Source organism: Scyliorhinus torazame, chromosome 7 (genome assembly GCF_047496885.1).
Source record: "Scyliorhinus torazame isolate Kashiwa2021f chromosome 7, sScyTor2.1, whole genome shotgun sequence".
NCBI lineage: Eukaryota > Metazoa > Chordata > Chondrichthyes > Carcharhiniformes > Scyliorhinidae > Scyliorhinus > Scyliorhinus torazame.
In genome coordinates this window covers 72,218,792-72,240,935 of record NC_092713.1, presented here as the reverse complement: position 1 = coordinate 72,240,935, position 22,144 = coordinate 72,218,792, and the positions used below count along the sequence as shown (strand labels likewise).

Below are 22,144 nucleotides of genomic sequence, written 5' to 3'. Positions count from 1 at the left end.
AAGGAATTTCTTTGTTTTCCTTGAATTGTTGCCGTTTCTTGCAAACTTTATTTTTGCATGCGATAATGTGCAAAGTTATGCAGTTTACTGGATGAGACAAGTTTGATGGCCCCGAATTGCTTTTCTGATCCTTCATTTTGTACATTCAGTTGTGTTTTAACTGAGGAATAGATAGTTTAAATATCAATTTAATTACAGGGAATGATTCTGTAAAGAAAATAAAACGACTTCAACTGAAAGACATCATTTCAGCAATTAATTATACATGACTCAACATGAATTGATAATCAAGTAATAATTACAACTTTTCATTCCCCTTCCCCAGATCAAAAAACTGTTACCTGTAAGAAAGTGAGAGCAGCCCTCTGTAACAAACACTCAGCATAGCAGACTTCAGCATGCATCTCCTCTGTGTGCAGAGCAAACATTGCAGATAAGATTTTGTTACTAAAATACTGCAATAAAACACCATTCTTACCTTTTTTTGAAGAATTCTCTATACTTAATTTCAGACACAGGAACATAGGAATTAGGAGCAGAAGTTGGCAATTCAGTCCATCGAGCCTGCTCCGCCATTCAATCAGATCATGGCTGATCTCTTTATGGTCTCAAATCCACCTCCCACCTATTCCCCATATCCATTTAACCTGTTTTGTTTTAAATCAGAAATGTTATCACAAAAAAAAAGAAATGTCAACATATTAACATATTCAGAGCTTAATCAAGGTTTATTTAATGAATTCTAATGAAAGATATTTAAATGTTTAAGAATTGATGCTCAATGACTTGTAATTCATTAATCAATTTGTAGATATAAACCAAAACAATACAAAGCAAAAAGTTACTGTTTCCATCACATTTCTCTCTCTCTCTCTAGGTCCCATGCCTTGAAGGGGTTCTGGCAGCCATCGACCAATAGGTTTGGTCCATAGTTATACTTGGACAGATACTGCAGTGACTTCCCGTTGCCTTCTGCAAATGGCTGACCTGAAAACTCTCCCATGTTTACTGCCTACTGTGTGCACATTGGAAGGATTTACAGGTTGATAATCAACCTGTTTGCCATGTCATGAATGGACTTCCATGGCCATAAAGTCCTGGAGTGAGACTTGAGCCCAGAGCTTCAGGCTAAGAGGTAGGGACACTACTCACTTCATCACAAGGCATCCCCATCATCCTTACTGGAAATATTTATACTTTTGTGAGAATTACTTGGGTGGGTAAAGGCTTGCGGTTCAGTATTGCTGAAAAAAAATGCTGTTGAAGCTTTTCATTTTGTACTCATCAAGCCAGGGGCAGCATGGTGGTTAGCACTGTGGCTTCACAGCACCAGGGTCCCACGTTCGATTCCCGGTTTGGGTCACTGTCTGTGCAGAGCCTGCACATTCTCCCAGTGTCTGCGTGGGTTTCCTCCGGGTGCTCCGGTTTCTTCCCACAGGTCCCGAAAGACATGCTGTTAGGTGAATTGGACATTCTGAATTCTTCCTCCGTGTACCCGAACAAGCGCCGGAATGTGGCGACTAGAGACTTTTCACAGTAACTTCATTGTAGTGTTATAATAAATATTATTAGATGCAAGAATACCAAATTTCAAAGTAAAAATAATTTATACTGCATGAGAAAAGGGTGTTCTTTATACGATCCATCAGTCACTGAGATGTCACACCAGTGCTGAAATTAATATACCACACTACAAATTTTTGTGACAGGCAGACATGCTTTTGGCTTGACGGTAGCATCCTGTTAGTGAAAACAGGTCTTCCTACCACATACTGGCAGCCTAAAATGGCTAGCTACACCTGTTGCTCAAATATTTGAGATACCTCACCCTTCCATGGTACTTTAAGATAGACTGGCTACTTTTCTGGTCAAAAGGTAACAGCCATAGGCCCATTTGTGAGAATGCATAATACACAGCAAGCAATGATCTGACTGGGGTAGCTTTGGTGTGCCTCATCTTGGTATCATACTTGCAAATGGCTCGGGCCCCAATGTTCGCTGATAAGTGTGTGGAGTTGTAGGAATCCCAATGTGTATATTGACCAGGGATGATAGGCTTTTGCAAGAATTTCCTTACACACTTTAATGTGCCCCTTCCCATGCTCAAATTCACATTTGAAATGGAGAAATCTAACAAGCTCCCTTTCCATGTCGCACTAGTTAAGAAATCTGCTACTGGATTCTCTATTACTGCCTACTGCAAGCGTACCTATCACTGAAACTGAAAGGAAGAATCTACAAAGCAGTTCTGAGAGGATTTGCTATATAGTCAGAAACTTGAGTAACATCAAGAAGAGAGAAACAATGGCAAGATACTAATGAGATGCAGATGCTGAAGTGGACGCGTGAAGCAATGAGAAAAAGACACAATCAGAAAGCAATTCATCAGGGGATCAGTGCAGATTGAGAGAGTATTGAAGAAAGTAGCTGAGAAGAGATTGAAATGGTATGGTCATCTGTTGTAGAGTGAGAGAGAGTGAGAGTGAGAGTGAGAGTGAGAGTGAGAGTGAGAGTGAGAGTGAGAGTGAGAGTGAGAGTGAGAGTGAGAGTGAGAGTGAGAGTGAGAGTGAGAGAGTGTGAGAGAGAGAGAGAGAGTGAGAGAGAGAGAGTGAGAGAGAGAGAGTGAGAGAGTGAGAGAGTGAGAGTGAGAGTGAGTGAGAGTGAGAGAGAGCAGAAATGTGATGGGCTGGGTGATGGAAATGGGACTCGCAGGAAGAAGGAGAAGTGGAAGACCCTGGACTAGATGGAAAGATTATATATAGGAGAGAAGAAAACTAAACTAATAAAAAAAGAACTGGTAGGCTATTGTGCACTAGTTCGACAACAGCAACTCTGTACAGTTAGCAATATTTTTAACACATAAGTAGGCACCTGTTTGTTGGGGGGGGGGGGGGGGGGAGAGAATTGGGGAGGTGCATATACATTTGGGTGTCGCAGAAACAAGTACATTAGTTATGTCCAATACAGAGAGGGCAATACGAGCATGGATCTGCTGTTGGTGTTGTTACTTGCTTCTCCCGGACGGTTTTCGCTGCCATTGGCGTCTCGGGTGGTGATGAAACACAGCGGGTCCGAAGAGGAATGGGTAACTGACAGGAAGAGATGGTGAATGATGACATTGTGGTTACCTCAAATAAAATGAGAAACCAAAAAGTAGAAGACGGCAGCTCAGTGAACCATTGGATCAAAATGGACATGAATTCTTTGTTTTTTTTTAAACAAGAGAAACTTTCACGATCCCTAATCACTTAGGAAGTTTAAAGTGGATATTGCACCCTGTGTATAATAGTTATACGTACAATAGGAAAAAGCTAGGTGACCCGAAGAGCACAGGGATTTGGGAGTCAAGGTTCAAAAGTCAATAAAAGCAGCACCTAGAGTGGCTAAGGCCAGATGAAAGCTAATAGCCTACAGTACTCACCATCAAAACTCACATCAATAATAGCTGGGTTTTATTTCAGACAATGGTGGCAGACTTGAAGGAAAGAGAAACATTACAAAAAACTGCTGAGAGATATCATTTGAAATAATTTGTGTACCCTTTTTACAAGTGGGAAAGAAAGATAAGAATTTTCAGAACTGGTGGATGATAAAACCATAAATTACAATACACTATACTAACCTTCAGTAAACTGTTCTGCAGCATGCCTATTCATCAGGTTGTTGAGGGAGTCTGCAACGCTGGTCTTTTTCCTAAATCTAACAGGAGAGAGTAAAGAACCCAGATTACTAGCCTGTAGCTATGACAATGAAGGTGAATTTACAAGTTCACTTCGCTCTCTAATTATGCCAAATGATACAGTTCTATGAGCTTGGCTAAAATGTTAAGCACTGAAAGCAAAAAAAGTATGTCTGTACATTTACTTGACACATTGCAATACAAAGTTATTTGTTCGCTTCACCTGCTGTTGCTTAATATTTTTGATTGATTTCGGTCATGCTGCTTCAAGTCTGAGCAACGTTGCTCTTTGAAGGACATAACATTACATCTTGATGGTTCTGATAGTCATAAATGATTGGTTATTGGTTCATTGAGTCACACTCCTACAATTTAATGGGTAAACATTTTGGGTTGTTGTTTGCGATGTGCCGCTGATAGATCTTTAAAATACCAAATTAATCTTAGTGTAGACTATAGCTCAAACCGAAATAAAATAAGACCATGGAACAGATTTTGTAATTAGAGTACACAGCGAGTAAAAGGGTGCTCTTCTTTAGTCTGTTACGACAGCAGTGTGGCCCAAAACTTGAAAGGGTTAAAATATCTTCTGCCAGGAAAGTAATTTTAAGTCAGACAAAGTAATTATTGTGGGAAGTAGTAGCTTAGGGGCTAAAAATTCAATTGCACTATTAATTGAGCGCAGAGGTTGCCATTCGCAAATTGTCCACAGTTCCAGTGGAGATAAGCAGCATGCAGATTTGATGCTGCTACCTTATTTCCATGATTGTTGCATAGGGCCAAGTGACTGCTGCTGACTGCCTCTACACTCAGCAGAGAACCAGTGTTCGTTTAAGGAATGTTCTGAAAAGGCAGTCTGTCCAATGAATCACAAGAAGCTGTTGCTGAAAACTATTGCTGTAATTCAAAAGAAGGAAAACCAAGGCAGAGAGAGGGTTCCAGGGTGACAGACACAGTGGAGGTGGACACATGAAGCAATGCTATGGTTCCACACAGAGCAAAGGAGGCCCTCAAGGATCACCCACAGATCAACAGAAGAGATTGGGAATTGGTAGATAGGGAGGTCAATTCCTAGTGTTTGGACCAGAGTTTCAATAGTGCCACAAGACATCTAATAACCTCACACAGAACATAGAACATTACAGCGCAATACAGGCCCTTCGGCCCTCGATGTTGCACCGACCTGTGAAACCACTCTAAAGCCCATCTACACTATTCCCTTATCGTCCATATGTCTATCCAATGACCATTTGAATGCCCTTAGTGTTGGCGAGTCCACTACTATTGCAGGCAGGGCATCCCACGCTCTTACTACTCTCGGAGTAAAGAACCTACCTCTGACATCTGTCTTATATCTATCTCCCCTCAATTTAAAGCTATGTCCCCTCGTGCTAGACATCACCATCTGAGGAAAAAGGCTCTCACTGTCCACCCTATCCAATCCTCTGATCATCTTGTATGCCTCAATTAAGTCACCTCTTAACCTTCTTCTCTCTAACGAAAACAGCCTCAAGTCCCTCAGACTTTCCTCATAAGATCTTCCTTCCATACCAGGCAACATTCTGGTAAATCTCCTCTGCACCCTTTCCAATGCTTCCACATCCTTCCTATAAAGCAGCGACCAGAATTGATGCAATACTCCAAATGCGGCCAGAGTTTTGTACAGCTGCAACATGACCTCATGGCTCCGAAACTCAATCCCTCTACCAATAAAAGCGAACACAGCGAACGCCTTCTTAACAACCCTCTCAACCTGGGTGGCAACTTTCAGGGATCTATGTACATGGACACTGAGATCTCTCTGCTCATCCACACTGCCAAGAATCTTACCATTAGCCCAGTACTTTGTCTTCCTGTTATTCCTTCCAAAATGAATCACCTCACACTTTTCTGCATTAAACTCCATTTGCCACCTCTCAGCCCAGCGCTGCAGCTTATCTATGTCCCTCTGTAACTTGTAACATCCTTCCGCACTGTCCACAACTCCACCGACTTTAGTGTCATCTGCAAATTTACTCACCCATCCTTCTACGCCCTCCTCCAGGTCATTTATAAAAATGACAAACAACAGTGGCCCCAAAACAGATCCTTGTGGTACACCACTAGTAACTGGACTCCAGTCTGAACATTTCCCATCAACCACCACCCTTTGTCTTCTTCCAGCTAGCCAATTTCTGATCCAAACTGCTAAATCACCCTGAATCCCATGCCTCCGTATTTTCTGCAGTAGCCTACCGTGGGGAACCTTATCAAACGCTTTACTGAAATCCATATACACCACATCAACTGCTTTACCCTCATCCACCTGTTTGGTCACCTTCTCAAAGAACTCAATAAGTTTTGTGAGGCACGACCTACCCTTCACAAAACCATGTTGACTATCTCTAATCAAATTATTCCTTTCCAGATGATTATACATCCCATCTCTTATAAACCTTTCCAAGATTTTGCCCACAACAGAAGTAAGGCTCACTGGTCTATAGTTACCGGGGTTGTCTCTACTCCCCTTCTTGAACAAGGGGACAACATTTGCTATCCTCCAGTCTTCTGGCACTATTCCTGTAGACAAAGATGACTTAAAGATCAAAGCCAAAGGCTCAGCAATCTCCTCCCTAGCTTCCCAGAGAATCCTAGGATAAATCCCATCCGGCCCAGGGGACTTGTCTATTTTCACACTTTCCCGAGTTGCTAACACCTCCTCCTTACATGGGCAGTTAAGACTAATAAATGCAGCTTTACATGCCATTTACTACCCATTACCCCGCCAACATCTCATGTTGTTCAATGCATGATACCCCTAACTCATCCAGCACTACTGCCTGGCATTCAGGACCAGCGTCTAAAATCCAGTTACTCAATCTCACCTTCACACACCTGCCAATGCTGCCAGCCTCACACCCACCTCTCAATGCCTCCAAATACCTCAGCTATTCAGCAATGGTAGGAACATCGAGTACATCACAATCACGTCCATTCTTCCCTCACTTGCAGGATATGGTGGCCCATAACATGAGGGAGCAGGTCCCCGCCAGTAAAATACAAGGATGCCTGGATTTCCTGAAACCTATGAAGGAGATGGTACTGCACATCATAGGACCAGCTGCAATAACCACTTGCTCAGATTTTGACACTGCACTAGCCTCAAAGGACACACCGTGTTGGGATCAGTATGTGGTGAATGGCATGTAGTCAGAGCCAAGGGTAATAGTTTGTGCCCCAGCTCACTGTAGGGGGGAGGTCACAGATGAGTTATGCTACAAGGGATGCAGATGAATGACATCAATAGGGGCGATATACAGTGTGATGATATGCATAAAGCAATTTTGTATATAATGTTATGCATGATCTCTGCCAGTGCAAGTCTACCATGCAGCTCTGTGCCTCAAGGGAGTTGGGAGTAAGTCATGTTGGTGGATAGATGTATTTTGCAGTAGCTCTATAATAGTTTGTGTTAGTAGTCTTGCAGATGATGAGACAATATCTCCACGATGGATGGCCCAGAGGATCCTGCTCAAGTTTTTACATCGTAAGAGCAGAGCATAGTAACTCCGAAATTTTTAAGATCGGTAGTTCTGAGCAAAATCCACGAAGGGCACACGGGAAGAAAAAAATGTAAGAAAAGAGCCAAAGAAACAGTCTGTTGACTGGGTATCATCCGAGATATTGAGGAAATGGTACAAAACTACACACTGTGCAGGAGAGTGAATGTCTGCACACAGTGCGGGAAGCAAACAAACTGTACACTGTGTAGAATACTTCAGTTCCAATTGTCAAAAGAGTCCGGTACTCCAGAAGCAGAAAGGCAACCACTCTTTCAAAAAAGGAGGCAAAGGAGAGATTTCGGGCGAAATCCACAAAGAGGTTTGACAATGAATCTTCAAAAAGTCTCCAACTATTTTCATGCAACCACCAGAAGAAGCACGTAACAGTCCCAAGACAGCTGAAGATACAGTGCAGCACAAGGAGCAACAAGATACAGACGCAACAATACAAGAAGAACAAGCATCCACAACTACAAAGGAAGATGAAGAAACTTCACAAGTTCAGCAGCCACTCAGAAGATCAACAAGGCTAAGACGTAAACGTGAGACTGAATTTGTGACACTGTAAATAGCTTAGATGTAAATATTTATGCACATCATATTGAACTGTAAAAAATGATCTAATGAATGTAAATAATTCAATTTTCCAAAGGAAAGGGAATGTGATGAAATACATAAAGCAATTCTGTATATATTATACACGACCTCTGACGAGCAGGTGGCAGTGTAAGTCTACTATGCAGCTCTGTGCCTCGAGGGTGTTGGGAGTAAGTCGTGTTGGCGGATAGACATATTTTGCAGTAGCTCTATAATAGTTAGTTATTTATTTATTCCAGTTATCTTTACCATGCAGTTGTTTCATAATAAATTATTTAAACCAAATGTTCTGTAGTGCATCATTAATATCGGCCAGTCTACAGAACATGACATACAGGATGACGCTGATGAGGATGCATTTAAAGATGCGGAGTTCATTGTCTGACCTGCCAGGCAGTCTCTAGTCACTATGAAGAAGCATTGGGGAGTCCAGCTTCAGGAGGACATTGTGTAGAATATGCTCCCTCCGTAGCCTTGCTCCATTTCCTCGCTCCATTTCCTCGCCATGCTCCCTACCCAGAGGCACGACCATTGCAGAACTCTCATCTGTTAAAGCCCTGGCGTGGCAGGCCACTTTCTCCTCTGCCTTTTCCATGGAGAATTCAATAACACTCCTTGCCAAATCCAAGAACTTGCCACATCACCTCCAAAAACACTGCAAAATACTTCCATACATTTTGCAACAGCAGAAATTCTTCAAAATTACCATAGCTGTAGGTTTTGCGCTCGGCCCTATAAATAACACTAGCTTTGGGCCCTTGTAGTTTAACACTTCATCTTTCTTGAGTGATGTACAAATACATCCGAGTTAACCTGCATGTTACCAAATCTGGTAAACTGGCATCACATCAACCAGTAGGGCTTTGATGCATCAAGACACAGCCAATTCAGTTGCTTGTGGTGCTCGCAGGGTACACCATCACGAGGACCCTTCTGTAAATGGTGTGTCATGAGAGCCATTCCACGCAATCCCAAGGAGAGCTTTCAGTAGCTCTGTCAGTGTTTGCAGCACTACTGATCCGAACAAACACCATGCCCTAGATCTTGTTTACAGACTAACGACAGAAAGATTGCTATAGTTCAACTTAAATAAACAACTTGATTCCTCACTGAACTGTGTTTAATACAATGGGGTTAAAGTTTTACAGGGTTTCCCATAACATCAGAAACCCCAGGAAAAAAGGTATAAATTCACCCTCACCCTTGTCCTCATTTCGTGATCAATCGCTGCCCTACAAAACACTTTCATGATATTCAAAATATTTGCAATGCAATCTGGAGCAGGAGGTTTGTATTATCACTTTCATTTTCTCCTTTCCTCCTCGTTCCTATTCCAACTAGCTATATTCATATTTGAAATCGCTAAATCTCTTAAAATTGCAGGATATCCCTGTTCCCAGATCTTGAATTAGCTGGAGGAATCCAGGATCAGCTCCATGGTCCCAAGTTCAATTCCCGGCTTGGGTCACTGTCGAACCTGGGATCCTGGAACTGTGAAGCAATAGTGCTAACCACTGTGCTACCGTGGAGCTTTCAACAACATGCAATTTATCATCTACAAAACACATTTTGCTGCTACAAATGTCCATTTCATATAATTTTCATAAAAATCAGGCTTAAAATGTTATCCTTTGCTACATTTAACTTTATTATGCTGCATAAGTTGATAAATATGAATCCTACATGTTTGTATTTGGTGTCAGAACTATTAGATGTTGCAGAGTAGAAATTGTTCAATTGCATTATTACTGAACTTTACAATTTTACTTTTTTCTACAGAAAAATAAACCAACTTGCTTTTGGCAGATTGTTTGGGCTTCTTTCATTGTATTCCCAGCATTAATAATGTCCTCAGGTTCAAAGGTCATCATAGCTTGCATTTCCAATATAGTGGCGTAAGTCAGAGAATGGTACATGCTGTCTTTGGCTCTGTAAAATTATAGAAAAAACAAGTACATTGATAGTCAATAATTATTTAATCAATAAATTGCAGCCCATTCCTGTTAATTGAATACCATTTACGCTAGAAAAAGAAACATTGAACTATGCAGCAGTTTGAATTAAGCAATGTAATTAACGTGACAGAATATTTTTCCAGAGAAAAAAAATAATGACATAATTCTAGTTGAGAAATTTGAAACTAATAGAAAACTATTTAATGCTGAAAATAACCACGTTATAAAAAAGGTGCATTAGTGATTTCTACCAGTAACCATGGACCTACAAATGTTTTATGTCTAAACATACCAATAAAAATCTCTCATTATAGTATTTAGACAAATCCAGAACCATAAAATTGATGGGCTCATGTGCCGAGCTCTCCAAAAACCTTTTAATTTTTTGTTCATTAATGTATGTATGGCAGAGTTTTACACAGCACTATGTAATGGTATCATTAACTGCATGAATCATCATGCTTCCCCATGTCTGAAGAAATAGCTACATATTTTTATAGGCTCATAAAGATCCCTGCTTCATCATATGGTTGTCGCGCAGAAATGACACCAATTTCCATGGTACACACCTGGTTGGTGCAAGTTTCTTCTGTTCAGTTGAGCCACAGGCCTTAAACAGATATTCACAATGAGGCAATTGATAATATTCTCCTATAATTCCACCAAAATGTGTGTGAAGAAACCAAACTATTTAGATAAATAGATTGGAGAAGGTGGGACTGTTCTCCTCGAAGAAAAGGCTTTGAGATTTGATAGAGGTATTCAAAATCACGAGGGGTCTGGACAGAGCGTTTGGGAGGAAATTGTTCCCATCAGTGGAAGGATTGTGAACCAGAGGGCATGGATCAAAGGTAAATGGCAAAAGAAGCAATTGCAACACGAGGGAAACCTTTTTTCACAGATAGTGGTTAGGACCAGGAATGTCCTGGCTGAGAGAGTGGTGGAGGCAAATTAGATTCAGACATTCAAGAGAGAAATAGATTTTTTGAAAAAGGGGGTAACTCTCGGTCAATTGCTCCTTTAGAGAGCCAGCACAGTCACGATGGGCTGAACAGCCTTATTCTGTGACTCAGCACACCATTCAGCGCCCAACACTAAGCAAGTACATCTGTACGACCGATTACACCTGCAGTTAGTGATCAATATTTCACTCAAACATTTGTTGAAGTTGATGCACCTCTCAGTCAATCTTAACAACTATTGCTTGTAGTGGAGACGTCAGAAAATGTTCACAGTAGAATTTTAAGAAATAATGGGGAAATAGCAATTAACTGCAAGATATAGTTTACAAATCACACGCAGTCTGATTTTATGGTTGGTAAAGGAAATGCCTTTAACCTGTGACTTGTAAAGAACACACATTTGTATAGCATCATTCAGATACTTCAGGTACCTTTAACAGATAATAACTGATAAAATAGCCAATTCACAAAGCAAGAACGTCCCACAAAGAGCAATAAGGTGAACAACCAGCAAATTTATTTTGTTGGAAGGATGAGTATTGACCAGGATACTAGAAATCAATTTGTACTTGGTAGGCAGTGGCATAGTGGTATTGTCTTGGGACTGGTAAGCCAGCAATCAGTAACCCAGGTAATGTTCTGGGGACCCTGATTTGAATCCCACCATTGTAGCCACCTGGGTTGGCCACTTCCCGACTTAAAATGGAGAACCTCAAAAGGCTGAAGGGAAATTCAGCCAACACAGGCAAAGATTAGCAAGTGCAGAAATCATGTATATTGAAACCTGCAAAACAACCAGACAGCACTGAAACCAGCAGCCATCTGCATAGTAATGCAGCAGCCATCTGTATAGTAATGAGCGATTCCAAGGCACAATGGCAACAGTTAAGGTGAATAAAGCCAAGCCAGACTCCTCGGCGCCAGCAGGACCCAAGACAAAGGAAGGCCAACGGACATTTAGGGACCGCCCAATGATCAGGGAACAACTCCAGTATTGGAGAAATCAATCAAAGTGATCGGAACGCAGTCCAATCACTTGGAACCAGGTACGGGGTCACCCCGAAGGGCGGGAAGCCCATGGGGACTATAAAGTAAAGCCCCCAAGTTCAAATCGTCCTTCTTTGGCAGGGTCACTCAGCAACTTGAATCAACCCGTAAGAGTGACCTGTCTCAGCTGCCGGCAACCAAGTAAGTCTCAAGTCAACGCTCGCTAAGAGATAGGCGCTCCTAGCTACCAGTCTATATCAGCTTTTGAATCCTGCAGACTCAGGACCTGAACGAAAGGCCATTGGTTCCCCTGATCTGGTGGGCCAGTCCAAAGCTTAAGTATAGGTCTTTTAGTGATAGGAATAGCCTAGAAAGTAGAGTTTATGCATGAGTAGTGATTTACTGTGTATAATAAATGTGTTTTGATTTGAATCTTACTAATTGGTGTGTTGAGTTATTGATCATTACTTGAACTTGAACCTCGTGGTGGTATCATAAAGATACCTGGCGACTCGGAGCAGGTATCTCCAGAGAGATACAGAGCAAATTACGATTTAAGAGCCAACCAAAAGTTAGCAACATATTACTGACGACTCCGCCGGGACCCGACTTAGAAGTGGCTTAACCACTCCGGGAGAACCCAAAATTTGAATTAGAAATCCAATTGGGAACAGAAAAACCACAAGTGTTCAAGCAGTTCTGATCAATCCTAATAATTCGGAAGTGTGTTAATGCATGAGTAACTAACAGGGCTATAAGGTAAAACGGATAGATTTTTGTTGAGAAAAACTGTTGGGAGTTTGTATTCCGGAAAATAGCGAAAGCCGTACCCGTGTTTACAGCACCGCCTTAGTACCCCTCGTTCCAAATTTAAGAGAGAATTCAGAGAGGAAAGATGGCAATGCAACGCCTCATGAACCCCGAAGAATTCATGGTCGCAGTGACCAGCAGCAGAGTAGGACAGTGTCCCGTTTGGGAAGAGGAAATCAGAAAGTACCTCAAAGGGAAAGGATGGCCCCTTTGGAGCGAATTCTGTGACAATGAGGAAACAGGACCCGGGAGTATAGGACATACGTGGTGGGAAAACCGGTCAGAGATTCATAAGAAAAGCTTGGAAAAAGCTCGCAAGCCGATGGCAATCGTGTCCTGTTTGGCACAATTGCGAGGCACAGAGGAGGTCGTTCGGACGCTCCGCAGAGAGATAGAGGAGACATATCGAATGAGTAAGGTCGATGTGAGTGAGATAGAGAAAGAGAACCTAGAATTAAGAAGGAAGTTAGCAGCAAAGGACGGAGAGATGGATGATGCCAAGTGGGCACACCAGTCTTGTCTGGCGCACCCAAGCAGCTTCCAGACACAGTACGAGAAGGCCTATCAGGACACGCAACGTGCAGTCCTGGTAAGGGAAGAATCAGAGAAACAGGTAGAGGCATTGCCAAAGGCAGTGTAGCGACCTGAAAGCAGCATTACGAGCACTCCATGCTACCACCACGGAGCACAGAGTTCACTAGATCATGCGAAGTGCAGGAAGCAGATTGCAGAACTGCAGTCTTTGCTTTCAGTTCAGAATGGATTCCAGAGCACCTTCGGATCCCAGTTAGATACAGAAGACGGCCCGGATTGGGACGAATTAAATGAGACCGCGCATAGATATGTTCAGGGAACATGTGCGCAAGGAAAGCCCCAGAAGAGAAAAGTGCCCCAACCCCCCACATCGCAGATAGTTCAAGGACCAATGAATCCAGTAACCACCCACCGCACAGTCACATCGGACGGAGATACAGAATTTCTTTATACCACCCCCTTAACCGTGACCCAATTACGGGACGCGTGCGAGAAAATCACACCGTTCCTCCCCACCTCAGACCCCCACGACTTCTTTGCTAGAGTAAAGCAGCAGGCGACCATGTATGGCCTGGACGAGCGTGAGCACGTGAAACTCACCCTTCGGTCGTAGCAGCCCTTCCCGACTCACAGATGTAGGAGGAGGCACCCTTGCAGAAATGCACGCAGCGATCCTAGACACGATCGGCTACAACAGATGTGACCCCGTAGAAGGCCTGAATAAGTGCAGGCAGAAAAAGACAGAACACCCCACAGAGTTTGCTGGACGCCTGTGGATTCATTTCACAGCAGTTTTTGGAAATTTAGAACGTGCCCATTTGTCCCAAGACAGTATGGCCAAATGGACCCGCACCCTTATCTCCCATGCCACAGAGGCAGGACAAAAAGCTTGTACGAATTATGACCCCTCAGAGGAAGCCCACAATGAGAAATGGGTTTTAAAAAGATTGTCCCGCGCCTGGGAGCAGTCTGTACAAAACAAACCCGCAGTTAGGAAACCCGAGGAACAGCAGGCAGAGGCAGACATCCAAGCAGTGAAAACGCACCAGAACCCCACATGGGTGAACGAAGGCAAGAACAGCCCCCCACAAAAGCCACAGGAGTGTTACAACTGTGGACAGTTTGCATGAGAATGCCCCACGAAAGCCACAGAGAGCCCAGCAGGCAGGCACTCTGAATAAGAATAGGAAAGAGCCCATACATAGTGGGAGCACCCGTTCAGACCAGACAGACCTGAACGGAACGGAACGGACTGATGGTGTTCGGGCTCCCCCAGTTGGGTCTGCGACACCCTTTGGGATAGGTCCGGCCGACCAGTAGTTGCAGCAAAGATACAGGGACAGCCCCTCGATTTTCTCTGGGACACAGGAGGGTCCTGCACCACAATAAATTCCTCCAAGATGTTTCAGAAAGACATGTGGCCCACTACAGCCACAATCACCTTCAGCGGTTTCACAGGCCACTCACAACAGGGACACATCACCGCTCCTGTAACCATTCAAATCGGCAACATCACCACAAAGCACCCCATAGTTTTAGTCAATCTACCCCACACAGCAGAACACATGTTGGGAATTGACTTTATGAATTCCCACAACTTGTCCTTTGATCCAGTGAACCAGTGTTTGGAGAAGGGCAAAATCCACAAGAGCCCCTGCAACACTCACAATAGGTGAATACGCAAACAAGATTAGCGCAGTCGGCGAATTTTGGTTTGACCCGACCACAATTAGCACAGACAAGCAGGTGAGGGCAGTTCTGCAGAAGCGCAGGACAGCATTCGCGACCCACAAACACGACTGTGGCCGGATGACTGGTTCCGTTCAAATCACAGGACCTGACCCTAGACCCCAAAAGCAATACGGATTTCCCCAAGAGGCAAAGGGAGAAATCGCAAAAGTTATTGAAAGCTTATTAGAGCAGGGCGTACGCAGATCAGTAGCCTCCACTAATAATGCCCCGATTTGGCCAGTGAGAAAGCCCGATGGATCATGGCGACTGACCATCGATTACCGCAAACTCAACAAAGTCACCCCCGCAGCAGCCCCCACGGTAGCCACAAGTCCCAAGGCCATGCTCAAACAGGGACTCAACTCACGATATTTTACGGTTTTGGACTTCAGTGATGGGAGTCTGGTCCATTCCATTGGCAAAAGCGTGCCAATACAAATTTGCCTCACCTTTAAAAATCAGCAGTACACGTGGACGTGCCTTCCACAAGGATTCCTCAACTCCCCCTCCATTTTCCAACTACAGTTGGCAAATGGGGTGTCAAAATGTTCTCGCCCCGAATGTCTGGTCCAGTATGTGGACGACCTATTACTGCAGACAGACACCAAGGCAAAGCACATCGAGCTTCTGGCCGAACTCCTCCAACAGATTGGCTGTAAAGTAAACCCCAATAAGGCCCAGATTTTGGAAAACAAGGTGATATATTTGGGTACGATTATCACGCACGGTAAACGCGAGATCGAGCACAAAAGAATTGACTCGATTGCCAAATTGCCCCTTCCCCAGAATGTTTCAGCTCTCCAGTCTTTTTAGGACTGGTTGGCTCCTGCCGAAACCACATTGACGGTTTTGCCACCAAGGCAGCACCCCTCTCGGAACTCCGAAAGAAAGGAGCCCCTTTGGAATGGCTTCCACAGCATATGGATGCTGTGGATGCTTTGAAAAGAGCGCTCATTGCAGCCCCCGCACTACAAGTTCCAGACCTGCTTTCCCCCTATGCTGTAGAGATAGCTAGCACCAACCGCACCCTTTCGGCCGTGCTCATCCAGGAACGGCACGAACAGTTAAGACCCGTGGCTTATGCCTCCAGACTTTTAGATCCTGTGGAGCAGGGATTTTCGGCCTGTGAAAGGCACCTGCTCGCAGTTTTCTGGGCAGTTCAGTATTTTTCCTACATAACCGGACTAAACCCCATCACAATCCTCACAGAACACACCCCCACCCAACCTTTACTTGACGGACGACTCAAGGACGGTACAGTTAGTCAGATTAGAGCAGCTAGATGGACCCTTCTTTTGCAGGGACAAAATCACTGTAAAAAGGACCAAGGCCCACACTTTCTTAGCCGATAACCTTCAGTACCCAGGCACCCCCATGAAAGTGAAATAATCTCAGCACACCACAACACAGGCCCCTTAATTGCGAAAACACGCCCCAGAAAGATAGGTAGTTTACCCCAGAGCCCCCAGCACACAGACACATGCGAACCTTTAAGGATATATGTGGATGGTTCTTCCACTATATTAGAAGGGAAGCGCATTACAGGATGCGGTATATATGTCAAGGGCGCGCGGGGACGCGCCCTAGAAGAAATCTCACTAAAAAATCCAGCACACTTAGGCGCACAGGCGGCAGAACTAGCAGCCGTGGCGTACATTGTGGATCACCCAGATTCCTTCCCCAGCCCAGCAGACATATACTCGGACAGCCTATATGTCTGCAATAGCCTTACAGAATTCCTACCCGTGGAAAGCAAGAGGATTTGTTTCCGCAGACGGAAAACCCCTCCCTTCAGCCCCATTGCTCCGCCACATTTTAGAAAATGCACAGAACAGGACATTTGGAATCATTAAAGTTCGCAGTCACCACCGTTCCGCCCCCCCTGGAAATGTAAAGGCCGACGCACTGGCAAAAGCAGGTTCCAGGCATGGATGTTTTTGGACACCCCACCCCCCCCCCGAAATGCACCAGTGAATGCAGTTCAGGTCTCGCAGACTAATATCGAAAATTTAGTGCAGGCCCAGAAGCAGGATAACAATCTCAGGGAGATTTTAAAAAGGACAATTTACAGCACCCTATGATAGATTTAAAAATGCACTGAACACACATGACGTTGTGGTGTTAAAAGACACCCTTTGTGGTTCCTGAACAGGACAGGAATCAACTTATTTATTTATCCCATGACAGTCATGGACATCAGGGAATTGATCCCACTACAGCCCACCTCAGGCAGCTCTGTTGGTGGCCAAGTTTAAAAGAAGACGTAACGCACTACGTTGAGAATTGCCTTATCTGTGCCCAGAACAATCCGGACAGATACGCAAAGAAAGCTCAGCTTAGCCACACCCATCCCGTTAACGGCTCCTGGACTAACCTCCAGATTGATTTTATAGGACTATTGCCCCCTTGCAGGAATGGTTACAAGTACGTATTAGTTGTCAGACACTTTTACGAAATGGGGAGAGGCATTCCCATCCAGAACAAACACGGCAAAGACCACAGCCAAGATCTTAACCCACCACATCTTTACGAGATGGGGACTCCACCGCAGCATTGAATCCGACCAAGGTTCCCATTTTAAGGGACGTGTCATGAAGAACGTCCTCACGATATTTAGCATTACCCAAAAATTCCACATCGCATACCACCCCCAGTCAAGTGGTATCGTGGAGCGAATGAATCGGACCCTAAAATCAACCCTCAGAAAAATGGTCCAACAGAACAACACCACTTGGGATTCAGTCCTCCCTTTTGCGTTGATGTTTTTGAGAAATACTGTCTCAACTTCCACAGAATACACCCCACACACCCTCATGACCGGATGCCCCATGAAAGGCACAGAATTTTTATTAGGATTTGACTTGACCAGCCCCGAAGTAACAGCCCTCACACACGAGAACGCAGTAAAACAACTAGTTGAGAATGTGAAAACGGCTCAGCTGGCAGCCGCAGTAAGATTAGGCACAAGGAAGAAACAGAGCAAGGCCTGTTTCGACAAGACAGTGCATGCGACTGAGATTGAAGTAGGACAGCAAGTCATGCACTCCATTTACAATCCCAGCACATTCCTGTCACCGAAGTATTCGGGACCGTACTCCATTGCGGACAAAGTAAGCCCCTCCGTGTATATAATTAAGTACCCCAACGGAAAGACTGCGTGGTTCCATATTAACCAGCTTAAGGCATATGGCCCACAGTCCAACCACGCACATCACGTTATGCTCGACGCAGCAGATGACACCCCGCCCACAGCCAACGTATCCCTACACTCCCCCAACACGCCCACCACATCTACGGACTCGCCCTCGACTCCACCCCCGACCTCTAGACTCCGCCCCGGAACACCCACAGACTGCAGCGACAGCGACTGTGACTCAGACAATAGCCACAGCACGCCTCCCTACTAACCCCATGCAACAGGACCCACACACAGCGAATCTGACCACTATTCGAGTGATCCTTCCTCATCACATTCTTCAACAAACCCCACCAAGGACCACCGCCCTATGATGGCGATTCCGTCCCCACAGAACTAGACACCACCTTTTGGCACCGCGATAATTCATTCAGGCTCGTCCGGAACGACGAGATGGACCCCAAATCGCACCATGCAGCCCTATCAGCCCTTATACATTCGAGAGTATGGCATCCGGGAGAAGATGACGACTTTGAGTCTGACTCCCAAAGCGAGAACCCCTTTGCGACCCTGTTCGCAACTGAGAACCGAGGTGTCCAGATGATGTTTTAAAAAGGAACATCTTGAGAGAAACGGTGTCCTTTCTGATGGAACCTGCAGCATGTTGTTTAATGTGGTTTGTTACTGTTAGTGTTAAATGGTGTTTGTAAGATCGGAAATTTTTTCCACAGCCCCATGCCTTATTTGGTCTGCAGAAACCTATGAGAACTTGCCAGCCCCCGTTCATAACTGCTCTTCTGGTTCGAAGATAGAACCCCCCACGATGACTACATTTCTTGCCCGTTCTTGCCGGTTGCTCAGGCAGTGGAGAAACGGCATTGGTCTCTGCCCTGCCTGAGGACCCCCTCTGGTCAGCTACGCTCAGGTAGAGCACAGACAGCATCGGTCGCCGTCCTACCCGGGGATTCCATCCAATTCTTACCCATCGCGGCCCATACGCACCTCATTTCGGCACTCTTGGTTCAAAAAGTTGTGTTTTGTTTTCGGGCAACCCTTAGGTTGCCATCCCTATGCTATTTACATCCTCAAACATTTGGATGGTAAATCGCACAGCCTGCAAGGCGGCTCGCACGGTTTCAGTATTTTTAAGTGTGTCTTGTCCGGAATATTCGGTTTTTAAAAAAAGAGGGAGTCACACATGGTGACAAATTATAAAGGGGGAATTGGCACTAAAGGACAGACATACTAACAAGACGAGATATTAACCAAGATAGTAACAGACACTATGCTCGATCCCACAGAACTCTAGAAGCTCCAGGAAAAGAGACGCAACGGAAAAGAAAAGAGAAGAGAAAGAAGAAGACAACAATGAAGACGTCATACGTGTATTTCGTCGTTATTGCAATATGTATTCGTTTGCGCGCGAACGCGAACCCCCTGACCTCAACCCCCCCCCCCCCCCTGGCCGTCAATGATTCACTTCCCCATAGCACCCAGAGCCCAGTAACAGGCAACACCACACCATCATGGTGTGATGAGCTCATAACGTGGTACTCCCTTTCCTACGTAGTCGAATCCCTATTAGTGTTGGCGATACTCTGCAGCATCGTACAGACTATCCGCATGAGGAAATGGAGAAGGAGAGCCTACCACTCTCACACCCCGGTATACAGACGAAGATCCCCTATGTTCAGTTATCCCCAGGACCCTGAACCCCTCGATCTATAATAAAGGACATTCGTTTGCGTTCTTCTGTAAATAAAGAAATGTGAATATTGTACAACCCTGTGCTCGACTGCCAAGCCAAGAAAAATGTAAATGCTGCTATTATTTTGTATTGTTTAGGAAGTTAATATGACTGAATGTTTGAGTGAGTGTAGTTTATTGAGGAGTTAGAGGTACCGTTTTTTTAATTTTGTAATGCATGTACCCGTTTTGACATGGCGCCACTTAGAAATGGTTAGTTAAAATTTTTCTTGCATAGTTATGGTCAGTGTATTCAGGGTCTCAGACTCCAACAGTTCAGGTTTTATATTCAGTTTTTTATAGATTATTCTACAAAAGATGGACAGATGCGCCTCAGAAGGGCATTGGCATCATTAATCCCCACTGGAGTCAGCCGGTCTCCGAAATATGTAGATATCCTACCTACAAAGCTGCACCTCACTGCTAGGTCTGATGCAGTGAAGCGAAAGCTGCAACAAATACAGCCAACATTGAGAAGTCTGTGCAATGGAGACATAACCCTCAAAGAATGAAGAGTGCAATAACAAATACAATGTTGAAGGGCCCTTGTATTTAATTAGTGTCTTAATTCGACCTGGACTGGTTTAGGTCATTGATAAGTAGCCTGACGATGCATAGAATTGCTTATAATGCACAGCACAAATACAGGCTATTCAGCACAATTGGTCCATGCTGGTGTTTCCATCCCACTCCTCTTCACCTGACCCTATTAGCATAACTTTCTTTTCCTTTCTCCTCAGTGTATTTATCTAACTTTCTTTAATCATTCCCAGTATTTGGTGCTTGGTGGCTGTTCACCAAACTCATTTGCCAGCTGATTTGACTGACATTTTCCAGTTATACTTCCTGGTGAAGCTGAAAGAATAGAAGTCATTCTTCCAATATATAATTGAGAGTTTGTTTTTCGGAAGTTCATTCACGGGATGTGGGCATTGATGGCGACACCTGCATTTGTTGCCCATCCATATTTCCTCGAGAAGGCGGTGTAGTTCCGGGTTCTTGAACCTCTGCAGATGTTTGGTGTAGGCACACCCCCAGTATTGCTAAGGAGGGAGTTCTCGGATTTAGATTCAGCAACAATGCAACACGGTAGCACAGTGGTTAGCACTGTTGCTTCACAGTACCAGGGTTCCAGGTTCGATTCCCGGCTTGGATCACTGTCTGTGCGGAGTCTGCACGTTCTCCCCGTGTCTGTGTGGGTTTCCTGCCACAAGTCCCGAAAGACGTGCTGTTAGGTCATTGGAACATTTTGAATTCTCCCTCTGCGTACCCGAACAGGTGACGAAATGTGGCGACTAGGGGCTTTGCACAGTAACTTAATTGCGGTGTTAATGTAAGCCTACCTGTGACAATAAAGATTATTATTGAAGGAACAACGATAAAGCTCCAATCAGGAGAGCGTGTAATTTGGAGGGGAGCCTGCAGGTGGTGGAGTTTCCATGCACTGGCTGCCCTTGTCCTTCTCAGAGATAGAGGAAGGTGCTATTTATGTCTTGGGTGAGTTGGTGCAGCTGTGCAAGCCGCAGCCATGGTGTGATGGTGGTGGAGGGAGTGAAAATTTAAGGCAATTGAGGGTGGTGAAACACAGCAGATGCAGCCAAATTATCCAAAGATCAGTTTGAGACTTCAACCGTAATTATGACATTTTTTTAAAATAACAAATTGATGAGATAAAATGCCGAATTTAAAAAAAGGAGAGTTTAAAATTACTTACGCCTTTCCTTTGATTATATATTTTTAAATCTCTCTGGAACATTTTGATATTTAGTTTGAGAAGGAAAGGAACAATCCATAGAAGCATACTGGTGTGTTTGAACTTTTACAGTGACAGGGGAAAAGAGTGGGGTTAATTTGCAGCTTTTCATTTTGAAATCTTTGGGGTAATCAAAGCCCATGCTCACGGTTCTAGCAATCCAGCTTGAGGGCAAATATTCATGCGAGAAAGAAGTTGCAAGAAAGGGATTTTTTTTTTTTTTTTTTTTTTTTTAAACCCACTCAAGGACTAAACGTGGAAGGGCTGTCTCCCTTATCTGCAGAAATAGTGTAAGTTAATGCATGTGAACATCCGAAAGGAAAATACTCCAAGGAATGACAAAATGCTCGACCATCTGACAGCACAGTTTTCGCACAAGCTGTTCAAATGCCATCAATTTGTATGGTTATATTTCAAAGAGAAGTCTTTCATAGTTGGCACAATGAGAACATCACTCCACAATATGCTGCCCAATAAGGACACGAGTACAGTGGCGAGACTGCTGCTTTTAATTAAGGGCCAGAGTGCGACCTGTGTGTTGGGAAGGGTGAAGGTGTGAAAACATATAACAGTGTAAACCCGGTTTAAATTGAAGGTCCTCTCTGAACCCAGCAAGAGTCACTACCTGACTGACAAGCAAGAGGGGGATTGCAGGCAGCAATGGACCACTGCAGGGGTTTGGGTGGAACAGTCCCCGACAAAGTCAAGTGGG

General features: G+C 44.3%; 1 protein-coding gene across 1 annotated transcript in view; it reads right to left on the bottom strand.

Moving 5' to 3' along the window:
- The window catches only part of ttc39a (tetratricopeptide repeat domain 39A), a 176,484-nt gene that overhangs the window by 100,334 nt on the left and 54,006 nt on the right, over positions 1–22,144 (bottom strand). Inside the window, exons 3-5 of the mRNA XM_072510906.1 lie at positions 9,616–9,747; positions 3,623–3,699; positions 342–409 (exon numbers count right to left, since the gene is read on the bottom strand). Of these exons, the coding sequence (XP_072367007.1) occupies positions 342–409; positions 3,623–3,699; positions 9,616–9,747 (277 nt within the window). The remainder of the gene's footprint in view (positions 1–341; positions 410–3,622; positions 3,700–9,615; positions 9,748–22,144) is intronic.